General features: G+C 46.7%; 1 protein-coding gene across 1 annotated transcript; it reads right to left on the reverse strand.

Annotated features, from left to right (window-relative positions):
* Positions 1 to 13799: 13799 nt before the first annotated feature.
* Positions 13800 to 15686, reverse strand: LOC122052077. Its single transcript, XM_042613466.1, has 2 exons — positions 15420 to 15686; positions 13800 to 15333 (listed from the first exon to the last, which is right to left on the reverse strand). Exon 2 carries the CDS (start codon positions 15325 to 15327, stop codon positions 13891 to 13893), a length of 1437 nt encoding a protein of 478 aa, XP_042469400.1. The 5' UTR covers positions 15328 to 15333; positions 15420 to 15686; the 3' UTR covers positions 13800 to 13890.
* Positions 15687 to 19948: the final 4262 nt, after the last annotated feature.

Genomic DNA, 19948 nt, shown 5'->3' on the forward strand with positions numbered 1-19948 from the left:
TCCGAGCGCTGGCTTTGCTGTCGTGTACATGGTCAACGCTGACGCCCTTCGGATCTCCTCGGGATTCGTGCAAATCCTCTCCATTAAGACTGAGCACGCGCGCTGTGTGCCGTAATGACGCTCATTAAATGCACCCCTATGACATGGTGCCATGTGGCGCCTCCGCTGGCGTCATCGTACGGCTCGGCGATGTGTCCGATGGGACATCGGCGGTTTGAAATGAACGGCCCGATGGGGGCCTCGATTCCTGTGACTTGCATCCGACGGTCGAGGCCGATCGGGCCCGACCTTATAAAGCCTTCACCTTCTTCCTCCGCCGCACTTTTGCCTTCGCGTGTCCCGCAACCTTGCTCGGTGCTTCAGCGTTCCGGCGATTCCGAGTCCCCGTGCTCCGACGATTCCCCGCCTCCTTCCTTCGATCCTCCGCTTCTTTGTAAGGTTCTCGCGCCTTTCTTCCTTTGATTCCTGTGTGTTCTTCGCACTCTTGGCCACATTTCGTCTTTTGGTTACTGCTTTGCTCCTCTCCTCGCTTGCTCATTTGCTTTCCCTTTCGATTTCTGCTTCCTCCATTGCTCTGACGATGGCAAGTTCCTCCCAGCCTGCGGACCCGGCTCTCGGCCCATGGTATACCACCATGGAGTCGCGGTTCGATCGGCGCGATGCCGAGAGCCTGTTTAACGCTTTTGATATCCCTTCCGATTTTGAACTGATTTTACCTTCACCTTCCGCTCGGCCGCATAAACCACCGAGTGACACCTTTTGTCTTTTCTGCGATCAATTCGTAGCAGGTCTGCGGTTTCCCCTCCACCCCTTCATTGTTGAAGTTTGCAACTTTTTCGGCATTCCGCTCGCCCAATTGGTTCCCAACACTTTTCGCCTCCTGTGCGGAGTTGTGGTCTTATTTAAGATACACAACATTCCCCTCCGCCCGGAGGTCTTCTATTATTTTTATTATCCTAAGCAATCCGAGCCAGACACTTATCTGTTTCAAGCTCGGCCCGGCTTAGTCTTTTTTCATAAGCTGCCCTCTTCCAACAAACATTGGAAAGAGAATTTTTTCTACCTTCGTGTTCCCGGGCAGCTCCCCTTCCGTACGAAATGGCAGGTTGGACCGCCCATCTCTCCCGAGTTGAAGAAGTTTAAGACCCGACCGGAATATCTTCAAGTAGCGAATCTGCTAGCCGGTCTAAAGCTCGACATCAACAAGCTCCTACCTGAAGGAGTGATGTACATATTTGGTTTGAGTCCGAGCCGGATCCCCCTTCCGAGCAGCTTTGGTAAGAACTTCACTTGTACATTTGCCTTGAGTTCTAACTGATTTCCTTTTTTTTTTCTTTGCAGCAGATATCGTAATGGAGTCCGTGCTGTTCGGAATTTTAAAGAAGAAAGCGGCCGCGCTCGAAGTGGCAGCGGCCAAGGAAATGGAGCAACTGGGCATTGCTCCAGTCGGCTCTCACGAGGATGAGAGTGAAGCGCAAGCAGGCGAGTCGACCGCTCAGGCTTCGCCTATGGATGCTGCCGGCGGTGCAACTTCTAGAAAAGAACCGGCCGCTCGAGAGGAAAGCTCCGACCCGGAGGACGAACTCCCACTCGACAGGAAAAGACGGCGAGTTGAGAAGCCCCTCCGTTCGGCAACCTCCGCAGTGCAAGCGTCCGAGCAGACGGGCACCGCCTCTCAACGCGGCAAAGATCCATCGGTTGAGGCTCTCTCCTCCGACCGGACTCCCTCCCAACTAGAGCCGCCTGCAGCCCCCATCGAAGCGGTTCCAGTCAGCTCCCTTCCCACAGACGGCGCCAATTTGATCCTGTCCGAGCGCTGAGTCAACGGACGCTGGGGACGTGACACGCTCCGCTGTCTCCGGCTGGTGGTGTAGATCTCCGGCGAACCTGCAAAGAAGCCGAGCCAGGAGGGGTTTCCCGGCGACGGCCCTCCGACGCTCAAGTCAAGCAACGAGAAATGAGAGAGGTAGCATAACTGTGGCTACAGTGAGAATTGCGCATACCTTTGTCGACGTCTGGGGGTCCTTATATAGGACCCCGAGGAGGCGCGGGCACTCTTCTCTATACGTGCACGCTTCCCCAAACATATCTTAATGAGCCCCTGTCAGAAAAGTACCTCTGGTGTCATTTCGCAATCGTCCGAGCATATCCCGGATGTGACGGTGGAAGCTTCCACCGTATGATCCTGTGTACGGCTCGACCGCCAACACTACTGTCTGCCGGCGGCAGACGTCTCGAGGATGATGTTATCCCCTGTCTCCTTTGTCCTCTTGCGCTTCCTGTCTGTTCCAGGGCCGAGCGGTTCGGCCGCTCGGCGGGCATATCACTTCTGCCTCGGTCGTATGCTCGGATGAGATTGCTCCTACCTGTCTTTGTTGCCTTGTGCCTCGGCCGAACGGACAGTCCGCTCGGCCCTGAAACCTTTTTACCTTGAGCCTCGGAAACCCGACCCCTAGTCGGGTTGTCTTTTATTCGGCTCGAGGGATTCCCGGCCAATCGGCCATCTCATTCCGGTCGGTCGGGTGACTGGTCGGCCCTCTCAGTCCGGTCGGTCGGGTCTCAAGGTTGAATCTCTTGACCTTTGACCTCCACGTATAGTTGACCTTCCGCCAATGAGGGTCCCCCATCCTTACCACCGGATCACATGCCTCCCTCTCAAGTCTAGTCGAAGGAGGCGCTAAGTCCGACTGACTGCACTGCCGGTCGGCCTGAGTGACACCGCCCTGCCACTCTGGAATGTTCCTCCTCACAGCCGCTCGGCCTCTTCCGAGCGCTGGCTTTGCTGTCGTGTCAACGGTCAACGCTGACGCCCTTCGGATCTCCTCAGGATTCGTGCAAATCCTCTCCATTAAGATCGAGCGCTCGCGCTGTGCGCCGTAATGGCACTCATTAAATGTGCCCCTATGACGTGGTGCCTCCGCTGGTGTCATCGTATGGCTCGGCGATGTGTTCGATGGGACATCGGCGGTTTGAAATGAAGGGCCCGATGGTGGCCTCGATTCCTGTGACCTGCATCTGACGGTCGAGGACGATCGGGCCCGACCTTATAAAGCCTTCACCTTCTTCCTCCGCCACACTTTTGCCTTCGCGTGTCCCGCAACCTTCCTCGGTGCTTCAGCGTTCCGGCGATTCCGAGTCCCCATGCTCCGATGATTCCCCGCCTCCTTCCTTCGATCCTCCGCTTCTTTGTAAGGTTCTCCCGCCTTTCTTCCTTTGATTCCTGTGTGTTCTTCGCGCTCTTGGCCGCATTTCGTCTTTTGGTTACTGCTTTGCTCCTCTCGATTTCTGCTTCCTCCATTGCTCTGGCGATGGCAAGTTCCTCTCAGCCTGCGGACCCGACTCTCGGCCCATGGTATACCACCATGGAGTCGCGATTCGATCGACGCGATGCCGAGTGCCTGTTTAACGCTTTTGATATCCCTTCCGATTTTGAGCTGATTTTACCTTCACCTTCCGCTCGGCCGCACAAACCACCGAGCGTCGCCTTTTGTCTTTTCCGCGACCAATTCGTAGCCGGTTTGCGGTTTCCCCTCCACCCCTTCATTGTTGAAGTTTGCAACTTTTTCGGCATTCCACTCGTCCAATTGGTTCCCAACACTTTTCGTCTCCTGTGCGGTGTTGTGGTCTTATTTAAGATACACAACATTCCCCTCCGCTCGGAGGTCTTCTATTATTTTTATTATCCTAAGCAATCGGAGTCGGACACTTATATGTTTCAAGCTCGGCCCGGCTTAGTCTTTTTCGATAAGCTGCCCTCTTCCGACAAACATTGGAAAGAGAATTTTTTCTACCTTCGTGTTCCCGGGCGGCTCCCCTTCTGTATAAAATGGCAGGTCGGACCGTCCATCTCTCTCGAGTTGAAGAAGTTTAAGACCCGACCGGACTATCTTCAAGCGGCGAATCTACTAGCCGGTCTGAAGCTCGACATCAACAAGTTCCTACCTGAAGGAGTGATGTACATATTTGGTTTGAGTCCGAGCCGGGCCCCCCTTCCAAGCAGCTTTGGTAAGAACTTCACTTGTACATTTGCCTTGAGTTCTAACTGATTTCCTTCTTTTTTCTTTGCAGCGAATATCGTAATGGAGTTCGTGCTGTTCAGAATTTTGAAGAAGAAAGCGGCCGCGCTCGAAGCGGCAGCGGCCAAGGAAATGGAGCAACTGGGCATTGCTCCGGTCGGCTCTCACGAGGATGAGAGTGAAGCGCAAGCAGGCGAGTCGGCCGCTTAGGCTTCGCCTATGGATGCTGCCGGCGGTGCAACTTCTAGCAAAGAACCGACCGCTCGAGAGGAAAGCTCCGATCCGGAGGACGAACTCCCACTCGACAGGAAAAGACAGCGAGTTGAGAAGCCCCTCCTTTCAGCAACCTCCGCAGTGCAAGCATCCGAGCGGACGGGCACCGCCTCTCAACGCGGCAAAGAACCATCGGTTGAGGCTCTCTCCTCCGACCGGACTCCCTCCCAACTGGAGGCGCCTGCGGCCCCCATCGAAGCGGTTCCGGTCAGCTCCCTTCCTCCGGTACCCCGCCGAGTCCTCCATTCGGGAATTCTATCAACCATGTCCAGCCCGGCCTCTGATCCTTTGGCGTCCGCTCAGACGACTCCGGGTCGGCGCTGCACTGTTAGGGCTACTCCCTACCGAGGTGTTCATGGCCGAGTCCGATCGGTCGACGACCCCCGAGCATATGATCACTATGAAGGGGCCCCTTGCAGAGATGTGGGCGGACGCTCGGGCCCGTGTGGCCATGATACTGCTCGACAAGCTAGCTGACAGCCACATGCAGCAATCCACAGGGGTAAGGTTTATTTCTTCTTTATGTAGTTTTCCCGATCGGCCTTTTAACCTTTCCGTGTTCATCAGCGATGGGTGGAAGAGATTGCTGTCTCCAACTGCTTGGTAATGGTGGAGGACGAGCTGAAGAGGCTGAAGAGTCTGGGCGGCCCGTCTTCTTCTCGAGGCCCTTCTTATGCCGAGCTGCAGAAGGAGCTTGACAAAACCAAGGATCTGTTAAAGGCCAAGAGGAAGAAGACGGCTGACCAGGCTTACATGTTGGACCAGCTAGACAAAAAGGTCAAATCCTATGACCGCAAGATTGAGCTGGCCACCACTCGGAAGAACACCGCCATCGCTAATCTGGAAAAAAAGAATGTAGAAGCCCGAGCTCTGGAGCAGCGTGTGAATGAGCTAGCCGAGCTGCTAGAAGGCGAGCAGAAAGACCGCTCGGAGGAGGTGACTAAGCTCAAGGACGATTTGAAGGACCTGCAGGGGGCTCTTGATGCTTCCCATGTTGCCTTCAAGGAGTACCAAGAGGCGGAGCCGGGCCGCGTTGCCGCCTTGAGGCAAAACTACATCCGCTCGGCGGAATTTGTGGAGAAGGTGTGCGACCGGCTAGTGATCGCCTTCGAGTTGGCCATCACCACCACGGTGGACTATTTGAAGTCCAAGGGCCAGCTCCCCGACTCCGTGGTCATCCCCGCTACAGAGCATGCGGCGCTTCTCACCACCACCCCAAAGCATATTTTTGACTACCTAGAATGAATTATCTTCTGTAATTTTACCGATCAGCTAGACTTTTATTTTCATGTGGCATCTGTAACTTTTAAATGTTATCTTCAAATGAATGCCCTCTCTTGCTGTGTTAACCTTTCATTTCGAGCGTTTCTTTTAACTGTGCCGACCCGTCGCTTGACCTTTTTCCCGCAGGGAATTTTTAAATTTTGTCGATCGGTAAAACGACCTTCCACTCTGCCTGGGATTTCTATGAGCTTTTCGCTTAGTGTTTTTCTTCACCATGTCGATCGATCAAACGACTTTCCATCTTTTGTGGACTTTCTTCTAGTGTCTCGCTGAAGTGCCTCAACGCGACGCTGCCACATCTGGTGGGTTATAGTCGCCAGTTCGACTCTAGAGTTTAACGTCGCCGCTAGACGGTCTTCCGGCCGGAGGGTTTATAGTCGCCGGTTCGACTCTAAGATTTAACGTCACTGCTCGACGGTCTTCCGGCCGGAGGGTTTATAGTCGCCGGTTCGACTCTAAGATTTAACGTCGCTGCTCGACGGTCTTCCGGCCGGAGGGTTTATAGTCGCCGGTTCGACTCTAAGATTTAACGTCGTTGCTCGACGGTCATCAAGCCGGGGGGTTTATAGTCGCCGGTCCGACTCTAAGATTTAACGTCGCTACTCGACGGTCTTCCGGCTGGAGGGTTTATAGTCACCGGTTCGACTCTAAGATTTAACGTCGCTGCTCGACGATCTTCCGGCCGGAGGGTTTATAGTCGCCGGTTCGACTCTAAGATTTAACGTCGCTGCTCAACGGTCTTCCGGCCGGAGGGTTTATAGTCGTTGGTTTGACTCTAAGATTTAACATCGCTGCTCGACGGTCTTCAGGCCGGAGGGTTTATAGTCGTCGGTTCGACTCTAAGATTTAATGTCGCTGCTCAACGATATTCCGACTGGAGGGTTTATAGTCGCCGGTTCGACTCTAAGATTTAACGTCGCTACTCGAAGGTCTTCCGGCCGGAGAGTTTATAGTCGCTGGTTCGACTCTAAGATTTAACGTCGCTGCTCGACGGTCTTCCGGCCGGAGGGTTTATAGTCGCCGGTTCGACTCTAAGATTTAACGTCGCTGCTCGACGGTCTTCCGGCCGGAGGGTTTATAGTCGCCGGTTCGACTCTAAGATTTAACGTCGCTGCTCGACGGTCTTCCGGCCGGAGGGTTTATAGTCGCCGGTTCGACTCTAAGATTTAACGTCGCTGCTCGACGGTCTTCAAGCCGAGGGGTTTATAGTCGCCGATCCGACTCTAAGATTTAACATCGCTACTCGACGGTCTTCAAGCCGGGGGGTTTATAGTCGCCGGTCCGACTTTATGATTTAACGTCGCTGCTCGACGGTCTTCAAGCTGGGGGGTTTATAGTCGCCGGTTCGACTTTAAGATTTTACGTCGTTGCTCGACGGTCTTCAAGCCGGGGGGTTTATAGTCGCCGGTCCGACTCTAAGATTTAACGTCGCTGCTCGACGGTCTTCAGGCCGGAGGGTTTATAGTCGCCGGTTCGACTCTAAGATTTAACGTCGCTGCTCGACGGTGTTCAAGCCGGAGGGTTTATAGTCGCCGGACTGACTCTAAGATTTAACGTCGCTGCTCGACAGTCTTCAAGCCGGGGTTTTATAGTCGCCGATCCGACTCTAAGATTTAACGTCGCTGTTAGACGGTCTTCCGGCCGGGGGGTTTATAGTCGCCGGTTCGACTCTAAGATTTAACGTCGCTACTCGACGGTCTTCAACATCGAGCCCGTGGCTCGGATAATATACGCCCGGCCGAACGACACGGGGTCTTCGACATCGAGCCCGTAGCTCAGATAATATACGCCCAGCCGAACGGCACGGGGTCTTCGACATCGAGCCTGTGGCTCGGATAATATACGCCCGGCCGAACGGCACGGGGTCTTTGACATCGAGCCCGTGGCTCGGATAATATACGCCCGGCCGAACGGTACGGGGTCTTCGTCATCGAGCCCGTGGCTCGGATAATATACGCCCGGCCGAACGGCACAGGGTCTTCGACACTTGGATAATTATACGCCCGGTGGAACGACATGGGGTCTTCTCTGCGCCTTCATGCAGCTACCCGCTTGGCGCATAATACTCATGCCTTTTATTTATTCTTATAACTTTCATTCCTGCAGCAAAAGGATACATCCGAACGGAATATTCATGAAATGTATTACATCGGCACACCTTTCATCCGGCCCGATAGGGCTAGAGGTGGTTTGCACTCCATGGTCTCTCCAGCCGCCGCCCATCCTTGTCCTCTAAGTAGTAGGCTCCCGATCGGAGCTTCTCGACGACTTTGAAGGGGTCCTGCCCACGGGGCTTCTAGCTTGCCTACGTCCCCGACCGGCTTCACTTTCTTCCTGCCCGTGGTTTTCGGTTATAGCATTTACCTCAACTCGCGGCACTTTCCGAGCAGACTTGGCTTCAGCTCGGACCATCTCCACATAACATCTTCGAGCTGCCAGCTGGTCTCCCCGCACCTCCCCTACTTGATCTTCCACCGGGAACTTGATCTTCTGGCAGAAGATGGATACGACCGCCTGGAACTCGTTGAGAGCCAGTCGTCGCAAGATAACGTTGTACGCAGAAGGAGCATCAACCACGATGAAGCTGGTGGTCCTTGTCCTTCTGAGCGGCTCCTCTCTCAACGAGATAGCCAGTCGGACCTGGCCGACCGACAAGACTTCATTCCTAGTAAACCCATAAAGAGGGGTTGTCATTGGCAGTAGTTCAGCTCGGTCGATTTACAGTTGGTCAAAGACCTTCTTGAATATTATGTTGACCGAGCTGCCTGTGTCAATGAAAATATGGTGAATAGTGTAGTTAGCTATTACCGCTCGAATGATCAGGGCATCATCGTACGGGACTTCGACTCCCTCGAGGTCCCTGGGCCTGAAGCTGATCTCGGGTCTGCTCGCCCTCTCCTGGCTGCAGCCGACCGCGTGTATCCTCAGTTGCCTTGCGTGTGCCTTTCTAACTCTATTGGAGTCTCCTCCGGTCGGGCCTCCGACGATGATATTGATCTCGCCTCGAGACGCGTTGCTCCTATTCTCCTCCTCTCGAACGGATGGTCGAGGTCGTTCATGCGACGCCCGATGGTGTGCTCCGGGCTACTGACGATGTTGCCGCTCGGGTGATCTCCTTTCTATTATTTGAACGGGGCTCCATTGTCGATGTCGCCGGTCTGGTGAAGGTGATCGGCGGCGGTAGCTCCTTGGAGCAGGATGAGTGATGGGGGGGAGGCTCCGACAATCACGGGTTTTGTGAGTAGCTGACTGATGGAGTGAAAAAGGCATTGGGGTCCATACCTTCCCCTTGGGCTTGGGCCGATCAGCCGCTACTTGCTGGACGGCGTGCGGCCGAGTGTGCTGATGAGGATGGGCGGCTTCGGCTCGCGGTCCTCTGGGGAGCTGGTGGCTGACGGGTTGCTTCCGCTCGGCGGAAGCTGATTGGTCATTCAGGGCTTCCTTTCTTCTCGTCGCCTGGGCTTCCTCCACATTGATGTACTCGTTGGCCTTATGCAGCATGTGGTCGTAGTCCCGAGGCGACTTCCTGATGAGCGAGCGGAAGAAATCACCATCCACTAGCCGTTGCGTGAACGTGTTCATCATTGTTTCTGAGGTAACCGTTGGAATGTCCATGGCCACCTGGTTGAAGCGTTGGATGTAAGCTCGGAGCGACTCCCTCGCGCCTTGCTTGATGGCGAACAGATTGACGTTGGTTTTCTGGTGGCACCTGCTGCTCGCAAAATGATGGAGGAATGCCGTTCAGAATTCTTTGAAACTTGTGATAGATCCATCCGGCAACCTCCGGAACCACCGATGCGCCGATCCCGAGAGGGTGGTGAGGAACACTCGGCACATCACACCATCTGTGTATTGATGCAGAGTGGCAGTGCTGCCGAACTTACCCAAGTGGTCGTCTGGGTCGGTTGTCCCGTTATATTCCCCGAAAGCAGGGGGTGCATAATGCTTTGACAGCGGATCACGCAGGATGGCATCTGAAAACTGTCGGTTGATCCACTCGAGTGACGCGTCCATTCGGGGTGCTTTTCCTTTTCTGACGTGCCGGACGGGTGCTTCGTCCGACGAAGATCCTTTGTCCTGATTAGCTTGCGCGACCTCCGAAGGCGTCTGGAATAGAGCCCGATAAAAAGGTATCGGGGCAGGCGGCACCCCCATCTGGGTGCCGGCCGGTCTCTTATTTTGCCCCCATATTGAGAGCTGCTCCTGCCTGTCTTCGGGTGGCGCTAGGCCCCCCGAGGCTGATGTCGCCTGCTGCGCTGCCCGCTCGGCCTGAGCTTTCTACTACTGCTCCACGATTTTTGTTGCTCGCGCCTGGATGAGTACTTCGAGCTCCTTAGGAGAGAGTGTTACCAGAAGTTGACGTCCAGCTTCTTCCATCTTCTTGGCTCAGATTCAGGTGCGTTCCCACAGACGGTGCCAATTTGATCCTGTCCGAGCGCTGAGTCGACGGACGCTAGGGACGTGGCACGCTCCGCTGTCTCCGGCTGGTGGTGTAGATCTCCGGTGAACCTGCAAAGAAGCCGAGTCGAGAGGGGTTTCCCGACGACGGCCCTCCGACGCTCAAGTCAAGCAATGAGAAATGAGAGAGGCAGCGTAACTGTGGCTACAGTGAAAATTACGCATACCTTCGTCGACGTCTGGGGGTTCTTATATAGGACCCCGGGGAGGCGCGGACATGCTTCTCTATGTGTGCACGCTTCCCCAAACATACCTTAACGATCCCCTGTCAGAAAAGTACCTTTGGTGTCATTCCGCAATCGTCCGAGCATATCCCGGATGTGACGGTGGAAGCTTCCATCGTATGATCCTATGTATGGCTCGACCGCCAACTCTGCTGTCTGTCGGCGGCAGACGTCTCGAGGATGATGTTATCCCCTGTCTCCTTTGTCCTCTTACGCTTCCTGTCTGTTTCAGGGTCAAGCGGTTCGGCCCCTCGGCGGGCATATCACTTCTGCCTTGGTCGTATGCTCGGATGAGATTGCTCCTGCCTGTCTTTGCTGCCTTGTGCCCCGGCCGAACGAACAGCCCACTCGGCCTTGAAACCTTTTTACCTTGAGCCTCGAAAACCCGACCCTTAGTCGGGTTGTCTTTTATTCAGCTCGGGGGATTCCCGGCCGGTCGGCCATCTCATTCCGGTCGGTCGGATGACCGGTCGGCCCTCCCAGTCCAGTCGGTCGGGTCTCAGAGTTGAATCTCTTGACCTTCCGTCAACGAGGGTCCCTCGTCCTTACCACCGGATCACTAATATTTGTTATGGTTTTTCAAACAAACTCAAACCAAATAAAGCTCACCTTATATGCCCACATTTTATTTTGGATATGCAACAAAATAAAAATATCTTATTAGATAACACTTCGAGGTTGAGTACAAACACAATTTTATCTGATAAGATCATGCCAACCCTAAAAGTTAGGATTTTTTACCTCACCTTAAATTGTGGCTAGCCCTATGGCGCGAACATGAAAGACTCCAATTATGCTCCTGAGACGGGCGGCAGCTGTAGTGTCTAAAATACATTTACATAAATCACATGCCTGATAGCATTAAATATGCTAAAGTAATTTGAATAAATGACTTAGGTAAATTAATTATGATTCTAAACCTTGTATTCATTTGCAAACCAATGGTTATTTCATTTGCGCAGTCACGACCTTGCTGCACGAACTGGGAGGAAAAGATGTTGATCGGAGGGAGGAAGGTGAAGGGGAGGGGGGAGCAATCGCGACCTTGCTGCACGAACTGAGAGGGAAAGGCACGGATCGGAGGGAGGAAGGCGAAGAGAGTCATTCTCCGTTTGTGCTCTACATCCCTTCTTTACCGGTGCTGGATTTTTGGGATATTTTTCTACGAAAAGGCATATTCTAAACTATTTTTTCTCACACCGCTGCATTTACAATTACATGGGTAGTAGTATGATTGCATGATAGTAGGAGGTATTGTAAGAGGAATTGTGTTTTGATAAATAAAGGTAGTTCTTCAAAAGCTCAGGGTTCTTGAACGTTCTTGCGTGAGTTTTCTTTTCTTGGATTTTTGCTATGAATGTTGCTGTGTTTTCTGGATTACTGGAAATTTCTGGGTTTCTAGCTTTTTGCTGTGAACTTCGTTGCGTTTCTCTGGATTGCTGAATTTTTTGGGTTTTGAATTTCTGATGTGAATTTTGCTATTTTTCTGGATTAATATAAATTTCTAGGTTTCTGGCTTTCTTCTGTGAACTTTGTTGCATTATTCTGGATTTCTAGATTTTTCGAGGTTCTGGATTTTTGCTGTGAATTTTGCTGCATTTTTTGGATTGTTGGAAATTTCTAGATTTCTGGCTTTCTACTGTAAACTTTGCTGCATTTTCTAGGGTTCTAGATTTCTGCTATGAATTTTACTAGATTTTCTAGATTGCTGAAAATTTTTGGGTTTCTGGCTTTTTACTGTGAACTTTGTTGCATTTTTTTGGATTGCCGGATTTTCCAAGGTTCTGGATTTATGCTGTGAATTTTGCTGCATTTTCTAGATTATTGGAAATTTATGGGTTTCTGGCTTTCTGCTGTGAACTTTGATGTGTTTTCCTGGATTGATGGATTTTCTAGGGTTCTAGATTTTTGCTGTGATTTCTCGACGATTTTCAAGATTTGCTCGGCTTTCTGAGGTCCTACTACGATTTCTATGTTGTCTTCTAAGTTGCTGCATTCTTTTATGGACTTTATGAATTTTTTGATGCGTTTTATTTGGATTCGACGAGAGGATAAATTGGACCTGAACTTTGTTTCTTTAGGAGGGGTGTATGGGTTGTGACAAGAGGTGGTGATGAATCGGTTGAAAACGAGGGTGGGGAACTCACAAGAGGAGAGGGATTCGTCGAAAATGGGGGCAGTAAACTCACAAGAGGAATGAGATCCATTGAAAATGAGGGCGATGAACACCTAAGAGGAAAAGGAATATGTCGATAATGGGGATCATGGTCAGAGGGATTTGATGAAACTTATGCATAGTGGAGATAAGAATGCCCGTAGGCATAAAATTACTATAAAGGTTTTAGATTAACGTGACTACCATTGAATTAAGATCACTAGATTTACAGTAAAAATTGTAAGTGTATAGGAGTAGATGTTTATGAGTTAATGCTATTTTTTTCAATTATGAATACCTTGAATAATGGATGTATATGCATGTTTTGTGAATGATAAATGTTTAGGAATGTTTGCGTGCTTGAAATGCTGATTTAGATGTGCTGAGTCCCAAGACTCATTCTTTTTCTTTTTCTTTTTTTTCTGATTGGTTGTAGGTGGGGAGGATGTAGACAGGGGCTCTGGCACTTGAGTGGATTTCAGACCATGAGCTTTAATTTCCTCTTAAGTCTAGAAAGAATAAATCTTATGGAAAGGATTCGAACAAGTTTGTTTAGGGTTTAAATTTCTAATTATTTCTTTAATGTTGGTTTCATATGCTTTAGTAGGGTAACACATTAAGACTTAAGTTGTGTGGATACCATAGAAACGTGAACACTCTCATTGTGCTTAAATCGGCTTGATTCTCCATATTCGCAAAAGTTTTGTACATCAAAGAGAGAACTTTCTGTAGAAATTAACGCCAAAGAAAAAGAGTCGTCGTCTTTATTTTTGTGAATCAAAAGATAAAAGGTACAAGACCTTAATTACAAGAAAAAGTCTAAAGAAAAAATTTAAACCCTAAACTAAAATGGTAAAACACTAAATTGTCCCCCAAGACTATAAATAAATAATTCTAATAAATTATATAATCTAACACTTTCCGCACCAACAATTTAATTTGAATTGTATGGATCTCTGGTTGATTTTTTTACCACCATATTTTATGTTTAATTTCACACAGGACCCAACATCATCTACCCTTCCTTTTTCTTCCTACTGCTCTAGCTTCATACCTCAAGCAAACTTCAGGATAGTCTCATCCTCCTTCATCGGTGACATTCGAAGAGTGGGCACGTTGAACCGCTCGTTGACTAGTGATTTGACCGTCCACATTATTTGGCCAGAACACCCTGCTTTAGTCTCTCGACGAGTCAACTCATCCCTCGACCTCAACCTGAACAAATTTCAAGATAAATATTATACTGATATCGATATCGAAAATTTTAATATGGTATATAATAACTAAACTTTTTAATATACAGTTAAATTGATATGATTCGATATATTTCGATAAGACGGATACCAAAAATTTAGGTATTTTACCCACCCTCCATGTAGATTGATGGAATAAAATGATTCTAAACCTTCTTCAACAAATTACATTCATAGTATATGTCCCAAAGAATTTGTCTGTTAAGCTACACCCTACGCCTTATACTCTATCTTTCTATAGTAGAAAAAACAGGGGCGTTCATTGCATCTTCCTTCCCTGCAACGGATGAAGAAGCTCCCTCTGAACTGTACATCATCGTACTCTCTGTGATTGTTTTCGACATGTTGTTTCCATTTTCACGGCGCAAAGGCGAAAGAGAAGGTTGAATTCTCGTGTCAATTGCTTCCTTCAAGTAGTCCGCAGTCCTCACTTCTTGCGCCAGAGAACAAGAGCAGCAGCAGAGCCACCCGAAACAGTCTGCAACATCCGGCTGCTTGCAGCAGTAGAGCTTAGTCTGAGGGAGGTTGAACTTCTTCCTCATCTGGATCCTCCAAAATCCTCCGTACAGCAATCCGAGAAAGCAGAGCAAGCAGCCAGCGATCGCCAGCGCTTCGCGAGCCGTCTCGTCGTTGACGTTGACAGCCGCCATGTTGAAGATGAACAGCGGCGCAAAGCAGAAGAGGAGGAAGGTGGCGACGTGAACGTACATATTTCCGAATCCTAGTCTGTTCATGTTCCACCCGAAGACGCAGCAGCTGCAGAAAACCGAGAGGTACGCCAGCGAAATGTCGTCCCAGAAATCGAACAGCCCTCCGGCCCACTGCGGGCTGCTGCTGTCCGCCGTAGCCAAGGGGGAGCGCCGTTCTTCCAGCGGTCGCAGGGGGAGATAAGTTTGCCTCTGGTTGCCATTGCTGCCGTCTTTGGATTCCTCTGTTTCGCCTTCGTACTCCCTTCCGAGAGGACTCAGCGTGCTGTACAGCCCTGCGACCGCCGTCGCGCCGATCGCAGCGGAGAGGCAGAGGCCCACTCCGACCGCGGGGCGCGCCGATCTCCTATAGCCCAGGTTGAGAGCGCACAGCGCGTACTGAGCGAAGCAGTTGAGGTGGAGCAGCAGCAGCACGGCCAGCATGTGCATCCTCTCGTTGGGCTTCTGCGTTCCGTTCCTGCAGTAGAGCTTCCGCAGCCGCGCCGCGTCCGCTGGCTCCCACCGGATCAGGAGCGCGAGGTGGTGGAAGCGTCTCGGGTGTTGGTAGAGGCACATGAGCGTGAACAGGGCGTTGAGGATTTGGTTGTTCACTTCGAACCAGACGTCCCTCGTGGACTTCCTCGGCAAGGCGGCGTTCAACATTCCGGTCATGACCAAGAACAGCAGAGCGCCGGAGACGACGACGCAGGCCGTCCAGAGGAAAAGGGCCATGTTCATCGGCTCCTTGATCCACGCCCTGAAGGCCTCGAACGAAGTGGTCCAGTCGAGCTTGTTCGCGAAGGGAACACGAAACTGGCGAGACGATTTCGGATCGATCGGGGAAGGCGATGGATCCGCGAGGCCGAGAAGTGTTCTTCTGGAGGTGCTGATGTCAAGAACAAACTGATCATTTGGAGCGCCGCCCATTTCTTCCTTGATTTCTGTTCTTCTTTCGCCACTTCGCATCGGATTCATCATCTTAAACTGATGAACAGCACCATATCGCCATGGCTAAGGAAGATTGCAAACGAGAGAGAAAGAAAAGCACATATATATGATTCAAAGCAAACCTGCGAAGAAGAAGAAGTGGAAATTGGAACTTCTCTTCTCTTCTTGTTGTTCTTTACGTTATCGTCAGGCGCAGGAAATCGGAAGAAGCCAAGAAGGCGAATGGGTGGAAATGGAGAGATGGCGTGCGCGTGGAAGGGGACGCCGGAGTCGTGGAGGAACGGGTGATCTGCTCTAAAAAGTAAAAATCACTTGGCTGGTCTCCATGTTTGACCCAGAAAGAAACTTCTTCAACGTTTGAATTCTTCCTTCTTAGGGAAATATTCATTTCACTCTCTCCTAATTCGTGTTTTCGTTAAAAAAAACAAAACAGAAGACAACTTTCCGAGCGATTGGTTGGGAGAGCCTTTACTTATTTAAAAATGATTATTTTATATATAATTTTAATAGAATCATCCAAAATATTTACTTTTATCATTTCATCCTTAAACTTTAGAAAAATACAATTATTCTATATATAATTTTGATAGGGTTATAAATAAATTAAATATTCATAAGTATATTTTATATTTATATTAATATGCAATTAGCTCGGTAAGAATTTATTTATATTTATTTTAATATACATAAAATTAATTAAATGAATAAATTTAAATAATTTATTAAAATATATATATATATATATATATATATATATATATATATATATATATATATAGTTGATTGTGAGCGGCTCAATTACAACTTAACTCGAATTCAAATTTGATTGAGCTCGAGTCGAGCTCAAGCCAATTTAATTAGAAATTGAGCTGATCTCAAACCTAATTAATTATTATTAGCTCGATGACTTGTCAAGTAAAATGAGTCAAATGAGTCAACAATAATATATATTTTTATAAGATATAATATATTAATTTATTTATTAATAAATAATAAAGAAATTTGAGCTCGAGCCCATAATTAAATAAGCTCAGCTCTACGAGCTTGAGCGAGCACGAGCTCAAACTAGTATAAATGAAGTTGAGTCGAGCTTGAGCCCACTCGAATTCATTTAAAGCCCTAGATAGAACCGTATTTGAAAGGTAATACACCAAAGGAGCACGTAAATTTAGAAAATGTTTAACGTACCATGCTTTGAATGATCAAAAGGCACATTGATTTGGATGACATTCCTGTCCTACCCCTTCTACAAACCATAGATTTTAATTGGTACTTGTAAATTATCTGGGTCATATTTAAAAGATTAAATATAAAAATTATTTGTGTGTTTTAATGCATGCAATCTAAATATCTTTCTTCCTCTTTCTCCAATTGAGTAAAGCAAATCTCTTTCCTTTTCTCTCGCGTATTGATTTATATAACTCAAATTTATTTTTTTAAGTTAAATACTAAAGTCAAAATCAATATTTAAGATCAGTGGATTTCAGTCAAAATATAATGATTGACATAGAAAATTTGAATTGTACTCATTCCAAGTCCTATAAATTTCTAAAATGACAAAAAATCTAAATATGCTGTCATTTATTGTTTTCGGGCAATCCTATTAGTCACAAGAAGAAAAATTCTTTAGTTAAAATGCCTGAACCTAGTCTCTAGGAAATCAGGTTAAACTTTTTAGCTGAAAATTAACATAAAATTATAACATCTCTAGAAAACCTGAAATATGGACTTTTTACTATCTCAAAAATTCACAAGACTTGAAATAAATACAATTTTAACTCTCTAAGTCGATCAATGAATTTTGACTGAAATCCACTTATAGATTTAGTCTATTTAGATTTTTACAAACTTACACTAATCTGGTAGAGTTCAGTTAGAAAAAGGTAAATATGGTGGTAAACCTTGAATTTTATCAATGAACACCGTAGGCCTAGTGTGACGAGACCAAGCCCAACTAGTGTGGAGTAAAATAGGGCCATGTTGGGATTAAAATGAGAGTAGATCAGGACCAAGTTTGCAGAAATCTAAATAGTCTAAGTCCATCATAGGTTCCGATCAAAACCCAACCAAGAGAGCTTAGATTACATGTATTTCAAGTTCTGTGAATTTCTAAGGTGGTAAAGAATCTAAAAATGTCTTCCATTACTAATTCAGGCTTCCCAGAGATATTTTAGCATTATGCTAACTTTTAGCTAAAACGCTTGGGTCTATCTAGTCTCCTAGATATCACGTTGGACCTAACATAAAAGTAGACTAGTACCAAGTTGGACTGGATCTCCCTACACCAAACCAACTTAGTCTTGGCCTGCTTTTAGATCAAATCAAACATGATCTTGGTCTCCTGATCAAGCTCATACGTTCTAGCTGAATATTTTTTTTCCTCCATATTACTATGGAAGCTTGAAAAGTAAAAGAGAGTAGATTTGAACTCATTGACACTTCAGAAACTCATAGAGACTTAGAATGAATGCATTCGAAACTTTCAAGGTTGATTAGGTTGATTAGTAGATTTTGATCGAAATTTATTGATAGACTTATACTATTTGGATTTTCTATGAATTGATAATCATATGAAAAAGTAGAGTTTGGAGAAGGTAAATTTGATAAATCTTTGTTTTAATTTTATAGTTAAATTAAAAAAATTAATTCGGATAGTATAAATCAACATATGAGAGGAAGTGAGAGAAAAATTGACTTTTCACGAATGGAGAGATGAGGAAGAGAGATGTCGAAGTTGTATGCATCTAAACTCTCAAAATTATTTTAAAATTTAAAATATTTCAAATGTAATTTGGATGCACTGAAAATTGACATGTAGAAAATTAATTTTGATGGGAGGAGGTAGAATGAGAAAGTCATCTAAATTAGTTACCTTTTTCATCATTCGTACGGTACGGTGCATGATTTCTCAAATCTGCGTAGTAAATTCCCATCATTTCAATTTGGCCCGCTTGCAATTCTAAATTTTGAAAATGACTGTTTGAACTTTCCCCAACTTGAAAATACTATTATTTCCTAGAGAATATTCTTACGCAGTGGTTGCTTTTGTTTTTTAGCCCCAAAGTTTGAATTTCTTTTTCTTTTTGAGACTTTATGAATTCAACTTCGCCCTTTAATCATATGGATTAATCGCTAAGTAACTTAATACGCGTGTTTTGCATGGACGAAGACTCCGAAGTCGCACACGTGCAGCAGGGAAATTTTATTCTTCCCACCAAAGTTTTTAAAAAATTTTCAAACTACTTCTTATATTTTAAAGCTGTTCGAAATTCTCTAAATATTTTAAGTGTTGATGAAGAAATGAAAATGACTCTATATTACCGTAATGTTAATATAATATTAGATTTTTTTTCCAAATTTAGCCCATCGAATCTGGTACGTAGATGACCTATCTTCTAATTCACCAACGGATAAAATAAGAGCACGCATAATAAGTCGACCTCTACTTATAGGCAGGAGTACCACCCCTTAGAATAGGACTGTAGTTGTTGAGATAATATTGTCACATAAAATTTTGAGATCAAAATTTAATATGTTTAAATATGTTTTTTTTTTTATCTTAGTCATCTACACTAATGACTAGTAGTTATCTATGATTTATTTTATTTTTTTTATTTTAATTTAGAGACGAATTAATAAGGATGTTGAAAGCAAATAAATTATCTTTTACCATATGAGATAAGCAAAACTATCAAGATGCATCTTCTCTATTTAAAAGAAGAGACACGTGCAAAATGGTAGACGTGCGATAAGAGATGCATATATAGAGGAGGATGCTAACAGTCTTTAGGCTTAAATAATCGGACCAACAGTTTGGTGAACTCGATATTCTGTCATGCCATTAAAAAAAAAACATTAGCAACAGAATTAACTACGGACACTTAAATTCTATCTTTATATAGCGCTGGCCAAATTAATTACCATCACTAATAGTGACAACTTAAAATATTAAATTTAATCTATCTCTATTAACGATAGATATTTAAATATCGGTTGCTTTGTGTTACATGCTTATGTTTTTTACCTCTAAATATATACGATAATTTATTTAATCCATCACTAATAGGGATAGACATTTAAAATCCGTCACTAATAGAGACGGATAATTAATCCGTTGCTAATAGCGATAGATAATTAATTATCCATCTCTATTAGCGACGGATAATAATTATGTGTCACTATTAGTGGTATATGCATATATTTTTCGCCTTTAAACTAGTTAAATTATTTAATTTCTCACTAATAGCGACGGATAATTAATTATCCTCACTATTAGCAATGGATAATTAATTATCCGTCGCTAATAGTGATAGATAATTAATTATCCGCCGTTTAGTGTTATCTGCATATGTTTCCTTCTTTTAAACCAGATAATTTAATCTGTCGCTATTAGCGACGAATTAAGTTTTTTTTCATAATATTTGGGATATTAGGGCACAACACCGCTGTCGATCTTCCTTGCGTGTTTTCTCTTTACAGCGCGGCTGCTTCGGCAATTTCCTCTTCCCGTGATTTCCTCCTTCGTCGATTTCCTCCTTGGCTTCTCTTCCTCCAGCTTAAGGTACTCCTCCGACTTCTCTTCCTTACCCATGCCAGGCACTACCTGGCTACGTGGAGGCCGCCTGCGAGAGGCTGTCGGCCACGACCTGGT

This window comes from Zingiber officinale, chromosome 3A, assembly GCF_018446385.1.
Source record: "Zingiber officinale cultivar Zhangliang chromosome 3A, Zo_v1.1, whole genome shotgun sequence".
NCBI lineage: Eukaryota > Viridiplantae > Streptophyta > Magnoliopsida > Zingiberales > Zingiberaceae > Zingiber > Zingiber officinale.